Here is a 22,497-nt window from a genome sequence, read left to right as displayed (position 1 = left end):
CTCATTGAACTTGAGTTGGGTAATGTATATGTGGCTTTTCCATGCAGCATATTCATCATAGAAATTTCACTATGTTCTCACTAGGGTTAAAAATTTGCTATTTCTATACTTCCTTATATTCTTAAAAACATCAATGTGGTCACTAATTCTACAACTTGTTCCCTCTCTATATGCATTTGTCATATCTTCAAGAAACATCGAAACAAGAAACAAGAAACTCTTCTTTCCTTTCCCCACACAGCCAACTTTACACAGGTTTATCTGCAGCGATAAGAACAGGTTCGCTTTTCTTGAAAAATCTAGGGTTTATGCTGTACTCCTTATGCACCCAACTGGAGAAAATATATGGTACATTGGTGACATGATCAGAATGCTGGTGAGTTGTTTAGCAGAGCAGCAGAGGATATCACAAAATGTGTCAGGCATTAAGTGAGATTCTAAAGGGGCCATTAAGTAATTAGAGTAATTAGTTAAATCAAGTATGCAGTTGATTGCAAAGTGGAAAAACTCCATCTCCTTTTCTCATTCTCTCATGATACTCTGATAGGTAAAACTAATCAAATATCAGTCTAAGTCAACAGTCACTAGGATGTTTGGATTTACGTTACAATCTTAGTCAAAACAGTTGATTATTAATAATGGGAAACTGTCAAACAGATGGAATTATGAGGTAAGCGAAGTCATCAAAATGGCTAGAAAATAGCAGTAATTATGCCGAATCATCCAGTTCTTGACAGCCCGTATCTATCAAACCAGGACATGACTCAAACTTAGAACACGTTAAATCAGTCACCTGAGTCAATTCTCATGTGCAACATGTATAAAAAGGGGTTGCACTTGATCATCGGGGCAGACATCCTAGGAGACTAGACGAACATCTACCTACCAGCTCCCCGACAGCCTATAAACTGCTGATTGTCTCCCCAATGGTGCAATAGAACGATCAGCTAGATCCTGATTGTTCCATTGTACTTTTTGTTTTCATTTTTGTTTGTGTTTTATTTCAAATTCTGTTATTACTTGTACTCACGAGCCTCAAATATTTTATGAAGTTTAAATGCTTGAAATTTTAAAATTTTGACAATGTTATAGGCCTACTTGAGAGTGTTATAGTGACATTTTATTCTACATTTTGTTGGCCTGATTATGATGATTTTATATTGTTGAAAGTATTTACATGGTAAAAAAGACTAACGCTGTCTATCTGACAGTGTATATGTTACAGCCAGATTGTTAATTTTGCCACTTTACAAGGCATCTAGTCATTTGATTAAATGGTGCCATTTTATAATAAAGCTAACTAATGTTCAGTCCGATTGTTGGTACATTGTGTTTTACAATGTGGCTGGCTATGTTTAGCCATATTGTAAAGTGACAGAAATCTCAGCTTTACTAAAATGTGAATTAGGCACTAGGATTAGAGACAAAATTGTTAGGAAGTACAGTACATAAAACATACATTGTATAATCAAACTTATGTATTATAAACTTGAAATTTATTTTAAAAAATATGTACAGTACTTCAACTACTACTTGATTTTAGGAAAAATATAAATATTTATAATAGCTAATCAACTTAACTATTCATTGGTCTTTTAAAATATGTATTGCTATTAAGTAGTCTTAATGCTTAGGTACTGTACATTATTATAATTTAGAATTACTTTGGTGAAATTGTGAGGTAAATAAAGATAAGTACTTTGATGTACTAAATAGTGAAAAATTAAATTATAACAATGAGAAAACGATATAAAACCATTTAATTTCATTAGCAGTTAAAAATAATACTAAACATAACAAATAGATGTATTATTTATTAATGCAAGATAAACTAAACTGACGTTTAGATCCACAAAAGAGTTTCTTATTAAAACATTCTTCTATTAGCGTGACAGTGATTTTTTTCAGGTTTATATGATCACTTTTGAAAATGATTGGTCAGTCACAGCTTTTTGCAGAGATATCTATTTTTCTAGTATTTCGTCATTATATTTTGACATTCACTGCTATTATTATCATTATTGTGGTTATTTTATTAGAAAAGTATTTTTGCTAATCAAATTATAAGAACTGTGTGATCTCTGCCGTGAGATATCATATTCAATGTTTTTTATGTTTTTACAAGTTTTTGATCATTGTTGACGTGTTTTCCAGCTCCTCATTGGTTTCGGTCGATGAAAAAATACTATCAGGAATATCAGAAATCTATAAACTAGTTTCACGCTCACTACCAAATAAGGCTCGATATGGTAATTTGCCAATGACTCGATGTTACAATGCATTTTTTGATACTACAAAAAATAGCATCCGATCAATCATTTTGTCGAATTATTGTTGCGCAACTAAGATCCAAGCATATTTTTAACATATCGGTTACTGCATTCTATATTTCCTTGTGTTTGTGGATGTGGAGAACTGCCATTAAAAATTACATTTTTTTTTTTATTGGAAATGTCAGAGACATTGTGTTCCAACCCCCAAATAACAAAAAAAATGATCCCCAATAAAATGATTATAAAATATAAAAGATATAACAAACATAAAATAAAAAAAAATTATAAATAAAGTGAAACAACAGTTACATTATAAATTATATAAAATAGATTTACGTTTATTTTTAAAAAAATTAAAATAACGATATAGATAAGTTTCAACAGGCTGTATGTGAGATGCTATACGGTAAAAAAAAGATCTCTGTGAAAGAGAAAGGCGAAAAAATGGGATGAGGAAACATGATGTATTACGGGTTCTTACAGTAGGGATGCGGAGACTTAGCCAGTAATTTAAGATTAGACCATTGAAGTATTTAAAGCATAGAATGCGGTCAAAATATTTTAAGCGATCAGAAAGATTTGGAAGACCAAGGCGAACTCTTGCCACATCATGGTTGTCAGTAATGGGTAAATTGCAGAATTTGTGTATCCGAAAATAAACTTTATTTAATTCAGATTGTATTTTTTGAATCAGATAAGGGGCAGCCATGGCCCAGACAGGTAAACAATAATTTACTATTGATTGAAAATTAGTAAAGAAAATTGTTCTGAGTACGGCCTTTGAAGAGATATTTTTGCAAAACCGCCAGATAAAGTCATGTCTAATTGCAAGAGATTTAATAATGTAAGAGATACGATCATGGAATATTAATTTTTTATCAAATATGATACCAAGGTCACGATGAAACTGGACATGGTTTGTTTTAGAAGAATCAATAAATATGGAAGGGTGGTTGGGATTGCGAAGTAGAGAAAAACACATAATGACAGTTTTATGGATATTGATTTTTAGATTATAACTGGCAAGATTAGAACATAAAGAATTGACAGTTCTGTCTACATATTCACAAAGTTTTGCAGTGAACTCCTTGTCATTTTCACTCTGTCGGATATATGGAACTCCAAATTGTAAAAAAAATATTTAACAGTTACAGTTAATTCAGACAATTATTTTAATTGAAGTGGTCTAAGGAGGTGTAAGTATATAGTACTATTAACTTGATTAGTCATAAAATCTTTAGAAACTATTGGATGTATCACAATATTTTTTTTGGGTATATTACATTTGGTTTTGAAGATACATCATAATGCACAAATATTTCAACTGTTTTTTATATATAAAATCTGTTTTAATACTGTATATCATTTTGTCATGATTACCATGTCCATGGAATTGAAATGTCAAATAACCTAAAAAATTCTTTTTTTAAACTATAGTTTCTTTAAATTTCCATGCCATTTTCCTTAGAACTTCATTAGTTGTTTGTTGATATTATCTTTAAACCTATTATATTCAGGCACATTTTGCACGCTTTCATTATTTGTTGTAATATCCACTATTTCTAGTGGAACAGACATACTAGATGATGCCATATTGGTGAATGTCTGTTGGTACTTCAAGTGGTAAGAATCTGAAGAAAATACGACAATCTGGTGGTTTATGCAAAGCCACATTGTAAAGCGCCTAAGGCCAGTTGTATTGCAGAACATGAAATGTCATTCAATTCGATGAGATTTAGTTTAGCTTGTTTGTAAAATGGCTGAACGTTAGTTAATTGAACCATTTTATAAAATGGCATCATTTAATCAAATGGTTGGATCCTTTTTAAAGCAGCTAAATTAACACAATCCTGCTGTTACATATATATCTAGTATTAATTTATTATATTTAAATTATTGAATTTATAATACAAAAATGTTATATTTAAACTTTGTTTTATTTAATCCAAATAGTCGATATAAAAATTGATTTTATTTAGGCCGACAATAAAAGAGCCGCTCTCGAAGAAACCAAGAATTATACCACACAGTCTCTGGCGAGTGTCGCTTATCAAATAAATACATTGGCATACAATGTTCTACACATGTTGGATTTGCAAACAACACAATTGGCAGAAATGGAATCACAGATCAATCATATTGGCCAGGTAAGAACTATTTGATTTTTTTATAAAGAATATTACAAAAGTTCTTTAAGTGAAATTCAATAAAATCATAAAGTGTGATCTAAAATGAGAGGAAAATGAAACTGTTTCAAGATGTTTAATTACACTCGCTCTTTGTAAGTAATATGATTTTTCTACACTTATATTACTGAAATATCAATAAGATTGAATGAAAATCAATTTTATATATAATAAATATGGAAACTTAGTTAAATTTATTAAATGTTCTTTTTGCTAATTAATATAAAACTAACTTGTAATTTGTAAAAAACACTTTGATATGAAGATGTATTAGGAAGAAATTAACATTGAAAAAGGGAAGTGTAAATACAGGAATCTTCTTAATGAGAAATTTGATTAATGTGCAAAATGAATTGCAGCAATCTCTTTATATATGTGACAGAAGTTTTAATTAATATAGATATAACAGCTATCTTCACTAAATATATATATATATATGTTTTTCTTAGAAAATAAGGTGGTGAATTTGCTGTTTTCATTTATTAAAAGTAAAAATCTATATTGTTAACTGAAAATTTGTTCTTAATTAAAAATTAATTAGAAGGGCTTTTCTGTTGTCTTCCAATCAAGTTGCTATCAATATCAAGCTTAAAGCTTTTCACTCAGCAGTAAGTGCGGCGGGTTATGCTAGGTCTAAATATATGTACAGCGTAAGAAAGGTTAAAAGATTTTTTTTTCCTGCCATGACTTTACAGGTCTATATACGATAGTCCATCCTGCTCTACCATTCTGTGGCCGTATTACTGTCCGCATTTGCCGTGTTTTTAGGCAACATGTGCTCTTTCTGCCAGTTTCTCCGTGACCAAACCTTAGAAGGGTATGCAACAACAGGGATGCTTTTTTCGTGCTAGAGAGGTTTAGAGTTTATTCTATCCATTTGGAATGTACAACGTCTGGTACTCATACCCAGTATGTCAGAGCAACATCCAGAATGTTGTCTTGCCGTATTTCTTAACACCAGCAATCTATCAGGGCAGGCAAGTGTGACACCAAGCTAGCAAGAATGGTGTCGCAACATCAATACACCCTGTTGTGGGACCAATTGGTGATGCTCAAGCAGTGTGGTAAGCAGTGTGGCAAGCAGTCATATAAGAAGCGCTCACTGGGAATCTACCAAACCCAGATGCCTCCATTGGATTCCAAGATTGTAAAGCGAGATTTATCACTCCAAAGAACACTTTTCCACATGTCCACAGTTTAATGACAGTGAGCTTTGCACCATTGCAATTGACACTTCACATTCTGGAGAGTGATGTTCGGCTTGTGAGCAGCTGCACAACCATGGAATCCCAGGTTTTTTAACTCTTGATGAACAGTCCTGGTGCTAACACTAATGCCTGATGATCTTTGGAACTCCTGAGTGATTTCAACCAACGAGGGTGGGTGATTTTGTTTCACTACCCTTTTCAGAGTTTTACGGCTGCATTCACTAATTTTGTTTGGCCTGCCATGTCATTTTTTTCCACTTTCACTGCCTTGACATTTTCACTTCACAATTACGTCACCCACAGTGGATTTTGGTTTCTGTAGAATGTTTGAAATTTCACGAAATGATTTCCCACAAAGGCGGCATCCCACTATAATGACATGATCAAAGTCACTAAGCTCCTTTGACTTACTCATTGTCTCACAAATGCATAAATATGACCTGAAAAACCACTACCAACACTTTTATACGTTTCGGTTACACATCAGAGACCATCACCTACCAGATCCACTTCTTTCAGGGGTGTCCGGATACTTTTGGACAGATAGTGTATATCATCTACACATCTAATATATAGTAGTGGATACTGGACTACTAAAAGGCCAGAGAAAGCTCTAAATTCAATATTTTTCGTGATTAACTCTGAAGTATCGATGATAGTGGACAGTCGATTGGTACTCCTAGTTTTTGAAGATAAATTTGGTTATTAAACAAACACCTTACATAAACCAAAGGACTACACAATAGTGTGTCCATTGCTACTGTTCCATGGCTGCATTAAAGCCCGGATTTGCTGTATTTTCACACAACATGTATTACTTTTATTGGTTATGTCGCACCCAAGTCTCGGGATGCTTCTATGCAATGACAGGGACACTACTTCCATCGTAGAAAAGTCAAGAGTATACTTTATCCCATTAGAAAACACAACATCTGGTATACACACCCACTACATAGGGGCAACAACTAGAATGTTATCTTGACGCATTTCCGAATATCAACATTCCATCAGGGTAGGCAGTTGTGACGCTGAGTTATCAAGGATGTTGTTACATCATCATCACACCCCGGGGTGGGATTGGGTGGTGATGCTTGGGTACTGTGATCAGAGGAGGCTGGTGTGTGTTTGGGAGGACCTCCTCACCATATTATTAAATCCATGCAATTCCCACACACTTGAGTTGCGTGCAATGTGGGTTGGCTTATATAAAAGACTGAAACATCACTTTCAGCTTCGCTTCCAGCATCTAAGCTATGCATTATGGTGTATGCGTGTACTCATCTCACACACTTTAATTTAAATTCTTTATGTTTGCTTATATTATTTGTAATTTGTTCTCAACTGTGCCATTAGCTTTTAAATTTAAAAAAGCTTGTTCAAAAGGTTTATTTGAATTTATATTCACCTGAGGACAACGCCTTATAATATGTCGAAAGCACTAGCAGCAATAAAACATTATTTTAAACGCATTTAATGCCTTTTGTGAAAATTTTTATTTTATTAAAAATTATTTCTTACTGTTTCTATTTGTGTACATGCTTAATTAAATAACTGATTATATTACAGTAGAGCGTCGTCTATCTGAATCAATTGGGGACCAGTGTTGTTCGGATAACCGGTTGTGTACCAAAAAAATATATTAACCTAGCCTGTGTTGAAAATTTTTTCCATTTGGTGTTGCTTCATATTGAATTTTTGTCAATGTTAAGCCTAACATAAATTTTAAAAATAATAATAGTGGCTATAGTATCATGAAAAATTATTTCTTTATTTTGTACAAACAAAATAAATATATTGGAAAATATAAAAACAAAAGAATTATATTTTGGAAGTTAATCTAGTATTAAAAACGTTCAGCACGACACAGTCTGACTGGAACGCTTTCGGTTAACCAATGTTTCGGTTGAACGGCTTTCGGATAAACAACGCTCTACTGTATTTTATATCATTAATCTGTAATAATGAATATTTTTTATCAATATATTTAAACTATGAAAAATAGTATAAGAAAGAAATCGTAGATTTAAAATATCGACACCAATTTATTACAGTAATAATTTTGTGTTATCTTTGCAGACTGTAATGATTCATAAAGAAAAAGTTGCTCGACGTGAAATAGGTATTCTCACTACAAATAAAAATACCTCTCGTCAGCATAAAATTCTCGCTCCTGCCAATCCCGAACGTCCGATCAAATATATACGAAAGCCGATTGACTACACCGTTCTCGACGACATTGGTCACGGAGTAAAAATGATAAGCAACACTCCCCGTTCAAAGCGTACGCTCGGACCCGGATCTCAGAGTCACATAAACGGAGGCAGTGCCGGACCGGCACCGACGACCAAGCCGCCCACTCCTCCCCAACCAGTTCGTGCGGGTGGAAGTCTGTCGAGAGGATCGAAAGAGTACCGTACGCCGGCTCCTCCCATCGCTCCTCCTCAGGTACCTAGTAATTATGCTCCTAACTATCCGATCGGTCATCCCCGATCTCAAGAATCCAGGCGAGGGAGTGGTTATTCGACTCTTCCCATCGTCGCTTCACATTCTCAGAATATTCAACAGTCTCAACCACAGATAGGAATGGTGCATCCCATAACCCACCACCAACAGCACACAATGACCATCAATCCTCCTTCGCCGATTCCACCTCCACCACCACCAGAGATGTCATCCGTAAATTTAACCGACAGTCTGCCCGGTATGAAAACGATAAATATATTTTAATAACTATTAATATTTTGCTTCGTTTAATTAAATTTTTTTTTGGTGTACTGCATTTAGAATAATCAAAGATCCTAAGAAATTTAAGGAAAAAAAATAATTATAAAAATTATAATTTCAAATATTTTAATTTTGCTAGAACCTCCTATACATTTGTCGGGAAATGATTTTGAGCACAGTGGAAACGGTAAGTTTATCTGTATTAAAATGAAACAAAACAGAAAAAACGGTAGATTTAAATAAAATTTCATTAAAATTTTTAAGTGTATTTTGCACTCTGATCTTTAAATTCTTGAGAATTCTTTTAAATTATTGTAATTCCTATTACCGTTCATTATTAAAGATACAAATTATTTAAATTACACAAGATTTTAAATAGTGCTATAATTATTTAGTGAAGTAAATTTTCTACTTAAAAAGATTTCCCCTTTCTTCAAATAAGTTAAGAAAGTAATTTGAATCGTTTTATCTTACTGAACCTTCATAATACTTTTAATGAAAAGAAATTATGATATTCAAATTTAATCACAATTTATAAATATTTTCTAAGGTTAAGATGAAAGTAAACTGCATCATTTAAAGCTTAAATCATAAATTCTTTAATAAATGTGAAGTTATATGCATACTATGCAAAGATTTAAATAAAAGTACTTCGGTTTTATAACATAAAATGAGTGTATAGTAAATTAGTTTTTAATTTAATTCATTCTTAGAGTAAAATTCATGATTATATAACATTAAGAAAGTTTACTTTGAACAGAAATTTATTATTTAGTGGTAATGTTTGATATATTATGTTGGTGATTAATGTAAATTTTACTTCTATTGGTCTGCCTACATATTTTTATCTTTAGTTTTATTAAATTTGCCAATTAATTACTTTTAATGATGATAAAAAATGTTAAGTTCTTAATACTAATGAAAATTTTGAGGTTTGAAAGTAAGTGTAGTGCATTCTCCATAGAATCGTCTAAGTAATCTGGAGAGAAATTTTGGATATTTAAATTGAATACATAATACATAAAACTTATTTTTAATAATAGTAATAATAATAATATAAAAGCAGTAAAAATGTCTTTTGAAAAATTTATAAAAGTGCTATGCTTTGTTGGAGTAAATTTTAAATATTTTAAACATTTTTGACTCATTTTCATTGGTTTAAAGACATTTCAATTTGAAATATTTTCAAGTTTACTCCAATAAAATATAATTTGTATAATTTGAATTTTGTAAATTTTATGTTACTGAAGTAAACCAAATTTGACGATATTTTAAAAGTAAATTGATATTAGTTTTACCTAAAGTTAGTTTAAATTTTCTGCATTTAGAATTTTCATTTATTTGGGTTTATGAGAATGCATCGTCATGATTATATCACCTGCCAAGAACATTAGTGACATAACTTTGAAATTGTTAACATTGAGTTGGGTGTATTGTTAGACTTTCAATCATTTATGGCAATAGGTGTTTGTTGTGTCATTATTTCCCCATAAAACCTTGAAAACTTATTCAAATTTTGATACTTCAGTGACATACAGTAAGTTGAATTTTAAAAATTGAATACTAATTTGCATCACCTTCAAGTAGAAACTATTATAGCCACAAAGGAAGAAAATCTCAATTAGATAACTCCAGTAGCCGAGTAGGAATGGAAGGTTGAAGTTTTGAAAAACTTTGGAATGCATGATTGTCTTGAAATGTCATTTTGGAGTTACATCACTAATATCCTTGGCAGGTGATATTGTTTCCTACAATGTAGAAGAATAACTTACAGAATAAGAAAAAACAAAATCAAGTTTGAGTGATATGGTTCTATGAAAATCTTTTGTTCGCATTAAGGAATTCAAAGAATCAAATTTTAAAATGTATATAAATGCGTGCTTTTATGAAGTAGTTAGGAATGTAGCTAACATAATAAATATTATGTCACAATATATATTTGTACCACATAATGTACCATACATAACTTTGCTATATTTTGTAATCTTGTTTTAATGTGTTGACTCACACACTTCAAACTTATTTTCAAATTACACTTGGCGTGCTTTGAATGTAGTCTCTACAGGAGTGATACTTTCAAAGAAATTGATGTAATAGGCTATATTGCTCCGACTTACACCAATTTTGTCGCTGATAAAGCCATGATTAGCAAATTAGCAGATTGTTTTGTTTAATCTATTGATATCGTCACTTTGTTCAGTCCAGTTTTTCTCTAATTAGATTCTGCAGAATCTCGAGATTTCATGAAGACATGTATATGGTGCTGCAAGATGAAAATGCGTAATGGCAGAAAAATTTATTGACAGTCTTAAATTTGTATGTACAACATTCAACGTAGGTCAGTGAGAACATTTGGACAATCTATTGCTGTTTGACAAAGATGTTTAAAAGAATATTCATTTTATTTCAACTTACTTATTTTTATTTATTAATAAAATGTGTGTATTTTTTTAAGTTTATGTTACCAAAAAGTTGTAGATTGACTTCATTGGCAATGGAATATTGAGTAGTGGTGTTGTCCAATACGTGTACAGACATTTTATAGTTTCAGTTATTAAAAATCATAGACTGAGATTCACTGGCTTTTAATCCATAAATTAAATAAAGTAAAACAATATCCTGAAGTGTTAAACCAGTGAAGTGTTGAATTCAGAATAATGCAGTTGATAATTAGAAATCAGACTGCACTTTAATCTGCAGAAGTTCTATTATTTTAAGTCTAGAGATGTTATTTTGACATCATATATTTTTTGCAACTTTTTTTTTATACTGCAACATTGAATTTTTGGTGTTTTTGTTTAAGTTTCTGAGTTAAGATAATACTGTGACCGTGAAATGCGAAAAACAGTCAGATATTTTTATTATTTAATAATTATCCTTCATTCTTTCTAGGTTTTGCTTTTATTTCATTATTCTGAATTTTAACTGGAAACATTATTTATATAAGACAAATTTGATTTTTAAAATCAAAAAACAGTGTTAAATTAAGAAACATATTTTGAAAAAGGCTTCCACCTTTGAATTTCTTGCTAATTGCTTTATTGGAGTTTATTGTCTTTATTTTATTCCTAAAAGGTTTTTTTTTTTTCATTTAATTATCATCTACAGCTAAAGGTGTTAGAACAACGCAAAAGAAAATCCTACAATATCCTATGTTAATATTAAAATTGGATGATTTTAAATGTGTGGAAAAATTGATCCAATAAATTTAGAGATAATCTGGCAGCCCAGTACAGTTTTGTCCATGTGAGGGCTTGCATTTTGGTAGTATCATCCAACCTATACTATTAGATGGAGTAATGTGAGAATGAGGAATGACTGGCTCCATGAATCATACTACTGTAAGGTCTCTTTTTATGCGATTTTGAAGTTGTGCGGTTTGTATTTCATCCAAAATTTTCTTGGATAAACATACATATAGGCTTGTTTAGGAAGCTCGCGTATAGACAGTGTCCAAAAATCGTGGAACGCTCAAAGCTCACTCCATTTGTTCCACTGACATATAACGTTTATGGATGTAAAGGACAGCTAGATTTACCTTAATCGCTTTAGTTCCTAGCAATTTTTGATATAAATGTAATTAAACATAAAAAATATTTAAAACTGAAAAAAAACGAAAGAAATGTGTTAATTTTGAAGAAAAAGCTTCAAAGTTTAACTTCCTTTGTCTCGCCCTTCTGTTAAATTTAACACAGATGAGTCATTGTTTACACATCTGGATGACCTTGAACACAGCTGGAGTTGGATTTCCCGGGGCATTCTCATAGACGTCGCGGGAGGACAAGGGTTTAAAGTAGGGCGAACACTAGCTGGCCGTATATTTTTAAATATTTTTAAAAAATTTGGAGACTTAAAAAACATTCAAAAAATTCAAAAATTCAAAAATGGCCTTAAGGACCGTGTTTTATGTAACACTATGTAACCTGCCCGAGTTAACTCGGGCGAGGAACTAAAGGGGTTTTAATTAACTCTTCACATTCAGATGTTAGTGATTTGTTTTTAGAGTGAGCTTTTGCAATTCGTGGATTTCTCTTGTATTACTTTTCAATAAAATAAACTGAATTAAGTTTGAATTCAAGTTTATTTTAAGCTTTTATATGAATTTCTTTCAGACATTCGAAGTAATTTATTAAGCAGCTTATTTCTTTTAATTTCTGCAAACTTTTTTATGCGGTTTTAAGTTAATTTTAACTCGTTGTTTTGGTTTTATGCAATTTTAGAAAATTACGGAACGTATCCCTACTTTTTCAAGGCAAGTAAAGTCTTTTTTTATGTGAATTTTTTATATGCGCTTTTCTGCAGAACGTATCCACTGCATAAAACGAGACCTTACAGTATTTTAAACATGTTTGACAGCAGCGAATAACACCACGTTTTAATATCCAATTAATGTTATGGAACTAGTTTACAGCCAATAACCAGGTTTAAACTTAAAGTTTAAACCTGGTTATTATTATTATTATAGAGATTGCAGACATTATTCTGGGTTATTATTATTATAGAGCTTGAAAGCTATAATAGCCTGCAAGCTCTATAATAATAATAATAATCCAAAATAATGGCTAATTTTTAGTTTAAAAACATAGATTTGACTGTTTTCATCTCTGCAAGTGATTTCTTAATGTTGCAGCTTAAAAGCCTATTTCTCTTAATATTTCATAAATATATATAAATTGTTTAAAATTTTCATCTTGTGTTATTTATATGCCAAGATATTTAAAATAATTAGAAAATAATTCATTTGTATTTTTAATTAATGAGATTTTGTGACTAGATTTTTGTGTATTTTAAGTAATTTATTACAAATAACAGATGACTATTCTATACTTTATTAATTTGATGAATTAACTTAATTCATATATTTTTAGTTGATATCTACTGATAGAAATGAATTGAAAATATTTTCTCATTTCAAGGTAGTAGATAATATTTAATATAAAACTATCATCAATATAATATATTTCATTTGTCTTTTGACATCTTTATTCTTAGTATCTCCTCCTTTACCTCCTCCTCCACCCGAAGACGAAGGGATGTACAATTATAATCCTCTCTCCTCTCCGAATTTTCTACGAAATCGAAGCGAAGAAGATCCCAGTTGGGTTCCCAAAAACTATCTTGACAAAGGTCAGTATTTAATTTCTCTAATAATTTGTAAAACTTGGTTCCATAACCATAGCATGGATTGTTTGTTACAGTTTTATCACTCAATACATGTTAGTTTATATGAAATTTCCTAAGTCATTATAATTACTTTTTAGTTGTTGCGATTTATGATTATGCCGCCGATAAGGAAGACGAACTTTCGTTCTCAGAAAATTCAGTGATTTACGTAATCAAGAAAAACGATGATGGATGGTACGAAGGAGTGATGGATGGAGTTACCGGTCTGTTTCCTGGTAACTATGTAGAACCTTGTTTGTGATCAATACGAACATTTTGAGGTCAAAAAGTTGTTTTGTGGGTCTTCGTTACGAAGTGGATTGTGTGTAATGCTCCTCTGCGTGTATGAAATGTGACTGCTAAGTCAAGTCATAGTATTAAAATTATTTACTTGTTTTAATGATCAGAAAATATGTACACAATATTTATTATAATTTGTTACATTTTAATAGCATTTTTTTTCTAAATGACTCAAACAAATTGTAGAAAATTGCAATCATAACATTTTATTTGAACACATGGACATATAAATTGATGATTACTTTGATATTGTAAATATCAAAATGATTTATTTTTCTCTTCTAACATCATTTATTCTTTTTCTTTCATATTAATACCTTTAATTTATTACTTAATATGACAAGCATTATACCAGAGATTTGATCAACTAGTAAAGTATGATCATTTTGGTTTATGATTATGTATAGCATTCATACTTTGCAGTGTGTTCTTCCAATTTTTCTCTCTGATGGAATGATCTAGCCAAAGTATGCGCTGGACTTTCGATCTGTAGCATAGTTTTCTGGCTTTTCCTGACAAATACTTTGGCATTTCGATGCATATGTGGTATGGACTCGCATGCCTCGTAAGTCTTGTCATTCACTAACTTTCCTAGTCTTGTGAAAGGTTAGTATTTGTACTGTTTGTCAAAAATGTAATTGACGGAGGTTTTTCAAACAATTTTATAAAATGAACATTTTTCTTTTCAAGAAAACGGACCAAATTTCTTTTTCTTAATTTCAGTTTGTAAGGACCTTTTTCAATAGATCTTTCAAGTATCTTTCCATTCAATGCTGATGTTTAAACTTCTTGATCCTATTCTGATTATGTGTTCTATAAAAGTGTATATTTATGTAAAATATTTATTTGATTGTTTAATTTTTCTTTACATATTGTATGAATCATTTAAAAGCTTTGCTAATCAATCAAGCATCACAATCATTGTTTTTTTCAGTAAGTGTTTTTTCTTAATTCTTATTTGAGAAATTCCAATATTTTAAATTGTGCTTTAACAACTTGTGCAAGTTTTTTTAGTTTTAAATCTCTCTCATTTTTACTCTGTTAAATGTGTGATACAGAGTTAAGATTTTCAAGTATCCTTTAGAGAAATTTTCATAGAAAATAAAGGACAGTGTGTTTTATTTTCTGAAGCTATTTTAGTTTATAGTATTGTAACCTTTTTGATTACTTTTTATAAACCAAAGGATAAATATTTGTAAAAATTATGAATACTATATTAGATTTATGATAAATTCATGTATTAAATATTATGTATATTACAATATATAAATTATATGATTATTTAATCGTTTTAGGTGTATTATTTTGTATTTTTTGTTTAGCGCATAAGCCCAAGTTTAAATGTGTCTAGAAGGGAATAATCGGTCGGATGTCCCTGAAATGTAACTGGTCAGTGCACCACACAATAAGCGGAGATACAGGTTTGAATCCTGCTCTTGGCCAATTTTCTTCCAGTCTATTCTAAAATGAAATCAAATTTTAGTTATTACTTTTGTTAAGGGATGGCATGTAACATTTACCTCTAATTTGTTATCAAATAATTTCTAAGTATTATTTGTAGCATGATATTGCCCGATTAATTTGGCTGAAGTTCAGTTGATTAGCCCATAAATTTAATGGGGGGAATATCACTTAATTTTACTTTCTATTCAGTAACTGACTACTGACTGTTTTTTGTATACAGGGTTAAATTACATATTATATAACTTTATTAAAATAGGGAAAATAATATTTTTCTTATTGTAATTAAACACTTCTTTATCATTTTAAAGTCATGATGTTTCACTATTCATTGTTTGACAGTTGTCACTTGCTCAAGGTCATTCCAGTTATATTATTTAAAACTTTGCGAAAAATCCAAGTATTATCATACACATACGAAAAAATTCACAGATATACATTACTTTGTTTGTAGTGAAGTTTCTTTTTCTAGTGTAAAAAATTTCCCCAAAAAATAATATGTTAAAAATGCATATACAATAAATATCACAATTATCACTGTTTTATATATCAAATAAAACGATTTCTTTATTTGTTTCTTGTATATTAACATGATAAACAATTGTTTTTCCATCACAACTAAATGCATAGGCATCTTTGACATCAAAATATTCAAATATATTCAAAAATTTCTTTTTGGCGAATGCACGTTTCGAGTATACGCTCTTCTACTGTCGGATTTTCTTCTGATATATTTTGTTTGGAGGTTCTAATTGATATATATCTTGCCAAAAAATTACATACATTAACAGTTAAAAATTTGTACACAAACGTTTTTGGCATAATACTGAACGACACTTAGCTCACACTTCTGATGCCCGAATTTACAAGGTTTTCCTTTGTTGTGACAGATAAAACAAACTAAAGAAGACACTATTTCAGAATAAACAAAAATAAACAATATTTAACTTCTATAAATGTAGAGCCCTAAGATATAATTCGCCCGTTGGAGATTAACTTTGAGTTTTAGTTACAGTCTCTGTGTATATTAAAAAACATAACAGACAGAAAAATTATAAAAAGATTACATATGTGTAAGTAGTATAGACAGGTAAAAAAAAAGAAATCATATAAGTATATGAAAGCATCAATAAAGGTCAATCAGAACCTTATGCCGCTAGCAAGACAAGTGACATTATCATAATAAATCATACTAAATATACTTAAAGTTATTTAATTAACAGAGTCTTACATTATCAACATATGTAATGTCAACATAATTTGCAATGTTCATGACACAACAACAATTTTTGAATTCTTGTCTGTCTTTATTTCTTTAATGTTTTGATTTGAAGTTACTGTTTCTTGCGATGTTCTATTTCTTAGCACGTTGGACAGAAGACTGCTCAATGGGGATTCGAAGAATACAAAGAAGAACAGAGCAGCAATAAGTGACAAGAACATAACAAACGAATGTAACATCCACTGTAAAAAATAAATGTAATCAATTATGAATAACTTCTCAAGAGTGAAATCTCAAGACCTTAAAAAAAGCCTTTTAAATGAGCAACAAAAATCGCAATATTTTTCTGCTCAATTAAAGCAGACTTGGCATTGGTGCGAAAAAATTTTGGAGATATTCTAAAATTTATTGATAAACTAGAGTCATTCAATATAAGCATCAAGCTCATCTGCCTGGTTGTAGCAGTGGGCTTAGTACCCTGGTCATCACTCGGAGAAGTGAACTTGGAAAGCTAAGGATGTGGCGGCATTCGCGTAAGCTATGATGAGAGGCATTAAGTTAAGATCTGGATGGCACCTAGGCGACTTAAAATTTTAGTGTCATGAACGATCTCATGTGTGACGTGGCAAAAAGTTCGTTTTACGTTAGCTTTGCTGCAGCATAGGAAATCCCAAAGTCAATCGTTTATCTTCTTCCAGTACATCTTCGAGTTTGGATCCCAACATAAACTTTTCTAAATCTAAAAGTAAGGTGAGAGGTGGAGGAGGTTAAAAGGTAATGTTGGATGACCTTTTCTCGAATCGACTTAAGAGGTTATGTTACTATTTATCTGGTAGTGTTAAACGAGATAGACAAGATGCATCAAATGATGCCACTTACAAGTAAATTGTGCTGTGAACAAGTTATTGAAGTTCAATGGGATCCCACTTTTTTGTTAGATTAAAAATCATTACATTGATTACAATAATACAAACAATACTATAAATTATTATATTATCAATACTAGCTGTTACCCGCGACTTTGCCCGCGGAGGTTTTGCAAGTAAACCCCATTTATATTCAGTATTTCAACAACCATAGTAATTGTTATATAACACCTACCGCCGAGAATGATGATAATCGCCGAGAATCAAACAAACAATTTTCAATTTGATCAATTTTCTGGAACGATTACAATCGTTCTATAATCGAACCGATACGCAATAACAAATTCGAATCTAAAAGGGTTCGAACATTTGGTTAAAAAATCGAAATATATAAAAATATTTATAACAATGTCTGAAATGTTATAATTTAATGCAAGAATCAGGTCCCCCGTTTCCAGACTAATTNAACAAATGCGAATAATGTTTCCACTCTTTTGCCGTTGCCAATGACAATCTGCTATTTTTATTATATATTAGTATTATTAAAATATATTATTAGTATATTTGAAGTACAGAGCTCCCGTTAAGATTCGGCTTGCTCCCTTGTTTATTACGTACATCACCTCAGTGCAGGGTATCTACATTTATTCAAGTGTTGTGAAAATCATGGCTTCTAGGTAAACAGAAAGGTGATTTGAATTGAAACAAAGCAAGACATCATCAGAAAAAGTGAAAGTTGACAAAAAGTTTCTTGTCGAATGGGGAGATGTTCAGGAGTTTACCAACAATCATTATCCAAACAGAGCTGAGGCCAACAGTATCAATGATCTCTACAATGACACCCTTGCCCGCCATTTCCGACAACTGTTGAAGAAGAGAGAAACAGACCACCATGGACATGTTTTTCAAGAAGCCAGCTGCCAAAAAACAAAGGATGCAACAAGAGGAGATGACCCTGCAAGTTCTGGTTGCCTCTCCTGAATCTGACTCCGATTAAAAAACAATAAAATGAGACCCTCTACAATGTGTAAAAAGTCTGTATCTATATGAATGTGTGAAGAAAGTGTTCCTCTACCTCCTCACAACATCTGACTACCCGGCATAATTGGTGACTTCTTTATTTCCAGTTTTTTTTATAGTACAGTACGGTTATTTTATGTCGCGGAACGAATTATATGTTTTAACATGTATTTCTATGGGAAAATGCGTTTCGTATAACGGACTTTTCACTTAACGAACGTGCACCTGGAACGGATTAAGTACGTTATACGAGGCACCACTTTAATTGTTATATAACACTTATTGCCGAGAAACAAACAAACAATTTTTAATTTGATCAATTTTCTGGAACGTTTACAATCGTTCTATAATCGAAACGATACGCAATAACAAATTCGAATCTAAAAAGGTTCGAACATTTGGTTAAATAATCGAAATGTATAAAAATATTTATAACAATGTCTGAAATGTTATAATTTAATACACCTAAGTACTTCATGAAGACTAATCGTAACAAAAAATCGCATGTGAAATAGTACAGTAGAAGCCATTCTTCCTGTTAAGCCTTAATGCTCTCCCTTTCCCCCGCTGTGGAATTTCGAAAAATCCCTTCTTAGTGTGCATTGCCATGGCGTACCCAACTAAAACGTTTAACATTTTTCGAATGGTGTGGGGCGTCATAACACTTTATATTTATTATTTCAACAACCATAGTTATTATGTAATTTATAACAATCCAAATGTATAAAATTATTGCGTTAAACATACCCCGTATTACTGAGAATCTTCTAATTCAGTCGAACGTTTTCAATCTGACCAATTTTCCAGAACGTTTGCAATAATTCTATAATCGAACAAATATGCAGTAACAAATTCGAATTTAAAACGGTTCGAACATTTAATTAAAAAATCGTAATACGTAAATATCGTACATTTGGAAATTAAGTTATTACCACCAGAAACAAAAACTCGCATTTAAAATAGTACAGTAGAAGCCATTCTTCTGGTTAAGCCTTAATGCTCTTTCTCTCCCACCGCTGGGGAATATCGAAAAATTCCTTCTTAGTGTGCGTTTTCATGACATACCCTAACTGTGTACCAAATTTCACCAGTAGGTTCAGCGATTTGCTCTGGGCGATGATGAATCAGTGAGTGAATGAGTCAGTCAGGACAAGCAATTTTATGTATTTAGATTAACTATTTTTCACTATACGATAAGTGCTCATAATTAATGAANATCAAACAAACTATTTTCAATTTGATCAATTTTCTGGAACGTTTACAATCGTTCTATAATCGAACCGATACGCAATAACAAATTCGAATCTAAAAAGGTTCGAACATTTGGTTAAAAAATCGAAATATATAAAAATATTTATAACAATGTCTGAAATGTTATAATTTAATACACCTAAGTACTTAATGAAGACTAATCGTAACAAAAAATCGCATGTGAAATAGTACAGTAGAAGCCATTCTTCCTGTTAAGCCTTAATGCTCTCCCTCTCCCCCCCGCGGGGGAATTTCGAAAAATCCCTTCTTAGTGTGCGTTTTCATGACGTACCCTAACTGTGTACCAAATTTCACCACTAGGTTCAGCGGTTTGCTCTGGGCGATGATGAATCAGTGAGTGAATGAGTCAGTCAGGACAAGCAATTTTATATATATAGATTAACTATTTTTCACTATAAGTGCTCATAATTAATGAAAAACTATAAAAAGTTTATGATAATTCAATTTTTGTTTCTTTTCTTAGTTATTTTTGAAATTATGCAAAATATGCCGAAAATTCTATGGATAGAGTATTAGCGTCTACTGACTTTTCTATTTTTAACTTTCATGTATTGTACATATTATTTGCCTTGTGTACCTATTTTTTACGCTTGTACAAATTTTTAGGCCTATGTGCTTTAGCCATAAGAATGGCCAAAATTATCATGGGAATGGAAGTTCATAGGTCAACTTGCGAATTATTAAAGTCAGATATGCAAATGTATTACATAACATGAAAATTTTCAACTTTACCAAATTAAACTGTAAGACACCAGTAGCCTTTCTCATAGTGCCACCAACGTAAAAGATGATTGAAAAGTGAAGCAGATATATCCAGACATACAGACTGTTTAACACCACAAAAATACGAAGAGATAACAAACGATTGAGGGTTCCTGAAAATAAATAAACAACGGTAAAGTGATTATTTAATATTTTTTCGAGTGGCAAGTAAATAAAAACTTGTAAATAAATACAGTCAGATTATTTTGGTTTAAACAGTTTCAACTATTTTGAAAATTAAACTGAACTAAGTACAACTTCCAGGCTATTAATTTAATTAACTACAAACATCCAGTAAAACTGTGTCGGTAAAGTAAGTGAACTTCTTCATGTAAGATAGTATACATTGGCTATAATATAAATATAGTTTACAATATAAAAGTAATAATTATCTAAATAACTCTAATTAATTCACTTACCGTATGTATTTACTTAAATGCAGTGTATAGGATATGTATCATTTAGGAAATTGTATTTTACTTCAGCAAAAAGTTAGTTTAAAGTTCACAAATGCAATTATAACTGTTAATATTACAATTTACAGTAGATTATACAGAAAATACAAAAAACACCGTAAATGTATTTATTGATAACTATATTTAGAATAAAAAAGTCGACCGTAAACACTAGTTAATGAGAACTTTCTTACCCCCGTGACCTGTCACACAAGCCACTGTCAACCAGGCAAATCCTACAGTCCAAGCAAATGGAGAAACGCACTGAAAGGCGATGATTATATTTTCGTTTGCTGTAATATTTTTCTTGTAATTACGCACTCCAAAAATAGATAATGTCATTAAGAATATGCATCCGGTCCAACAAAGTAAAAGGGTAATCTAAGAATTTAAACGGGAAATTCTTAATAAACGGATTACGTAAAAAGTTTAATTTTACTTTTGGTGATATTGCTTTCTGTGAATTAAAAATAAATGTTCAGAAATTTAAAGAGAAAACGTCTTAAATGAAAATTGTAATATTTACTGACATCACGAGTAACACTCCCTTTAACAGCAGTATATCACGTTAGCAGCCGGCACTTAATTAAATATTATATATTTAATGAATGTAAATTAATCTGTTTTCTATGCCATGAATTATTATACAATGATTAATTCTATTCGTAAGATTATACTATACATAATAGAAAGTGTGTAAGTGTTGGAATTGATTACGTGGAAAAGACATCGAACCGTTTTATACGAAACTAAGGACAGATGCAAAATATACGGTTATGCTGCAAAATTTAATAAAAGTATACCATTTTTTTATTACTGAAAGAATTATGTTTATTAAATTAAAGCAATGAATAATTTATTTTCAATCAATATTTAACAAATACGTGTGTCGGCTGTCAACGGCTCACGTATTTGTAAAATCTAAGTGACTCATACAGCATGGAATTAATATAAAACAGAATAATCAACAGTGTTATAGAGGGTCGACTACCCTGTTATTAGAATATACTCTATTAATAATATATTTTTTCGGACATAATCGGTTATCCGAACAATTTGGTTTTTTTATCCGATTAACTCCAGTCTCTAATTGATTCGGATAATTAACGATCTACTGTAATAATAATTAATATAAAATTAGTGTACCTTTCCAAATGTCACCTGTTTCTTCTTTCTTAATATATCTCCAATTAAAGTACCGAAACAGTAAGTACCAAGATGGGAATAATATGGTTTAATATAATTATGTACAGTATATTTATGAGTTTCCCTAAAATAATATATAAAAATAATATATTTGATTAATAATAATTTATTATCAAATGATAAAAAAGTTAAAAGTTTATACTCAAAAGCCGCAGGTATTCCATGCATCACGTAATATCTGTTTGAAATTACATCAACTATATACATGATAATCCCTGTTAACATTGATGCGATTATGGCGAGTATTCCAAATCTGGGCCATCTGCAAAACGATATTCAATACATAGTGAAGGAATTCAAGATTTCGAGTATTCGTTAGATAATCTATATATATATATATAAATGGACATGTATGTCCCTATATTTCACTTTTCTGCCA

At 31.0% G+C, this 22,497-nt stretch overlaps 2 protein-coding genes across 5 annotated transcripts in view; one reads left to right on the top strand and one right to left on the bottom strand.

The window, feature by feature from the left end:
- Nucleotides 1-15,809, top strand: part of LOC111625349 (abl interactor 2-like) — a 41,554-nt gene extending 25,745 nt beyond the window's left edge. Inside the window, exons 3-8 of one of the 3 annotated variants that reach the window (XM_023368488.1) lie at nucleotides 4,253-4,420; nucleotides 7,744-8,112; nucleotides 8,245-8,368; nucleotides 8,531-8,578; nucleotides 13,384-13,518; nucleotides 13,653-15,809. In XM_023368488.1, the coding sequence (XP_023224256.1) occupies nucleotides 4,253-4,420; nucleotides 7,744-8,112; nucleotides 8,245-8,368; nucleotides 8,531-8,578; nucleotides 13,384-13,518; nucleotides 13,653-13,816 (1,008 nt within the window). In that variant the 3' untranslated portion in view covers nucleotides 13,817-15,809. Of the gene's footprint in view, nucleotides 1-4,252; nucleotides 4,421-7,743; nucleotides 8,369-8,530; nucleotides 8,579-13,383; nucleotides 13,519-13,652 lie in introns of all 3 variants that reach the window. The other 2 variants (XM_023368486.1, XM_023368487.1) reach the window with 2 other exon arrangements.
- Nucleotides 15,810-16,073: 264 nt separating this feature from the next.
- Nucleotides 16,074-22,497, bottom strand: part of LOC111625351 (nose resistant to fluoxetine protein 6-like) — an 8,159-nt gene continuing 1,735 nt past the window's right edge. For both annotated transcript variants that reach the window (XM_023368490.1, XM_023368491.1), the window contains exons 2-6: nucleotides 22,261-22,380; nucleotides 22,059-22,182; nucleotides 21,107-21,293; nucleotides 20,428-20,570; nucleotides 16,074-16,779 (exon numbers count right to left, since the gene is read on the bottom strand). In XM_023368490.1, coding sequence (XP_023224258.1) covers nucleotides 16,585-16,779; nucleotides 20,428-20,570; nucleotides 21,107-21,293; nucleotides 22,059-22,182; nucleotides 22,261-22,380 — 769 coding nt within the window. In that variant the 3' untranslated portion in view covers nucleotides 16,074-16,584. The remainder of the gene's footprint in view (nucleotides 16,780-20,427; nucleotides 20,571-21,106; nucleotides 21,294-22,058; nucleotides 22,183-22,260; nucleotides 22,381-22,497) is intronic.

This window comes from Centruroides sculpturatus, unplaced genomic scaffold (genome assembly GCF_000671375.1).
Source record: "Centruroides sculpturatus isolate CEXI.00-Female unplaced genomic scaffold, Cexi_2.0 scaffold247, whole genome shotgun sequence".
NCBI lineage: Eukaryota > Metazoa > Arthropoda > Arachnida > Scorpiones > Buthidae > Centruroides > Centruroides sculpturatus.
This window is presented reverse-complemented; position numbering and strand designations above follow the sequence as displayed.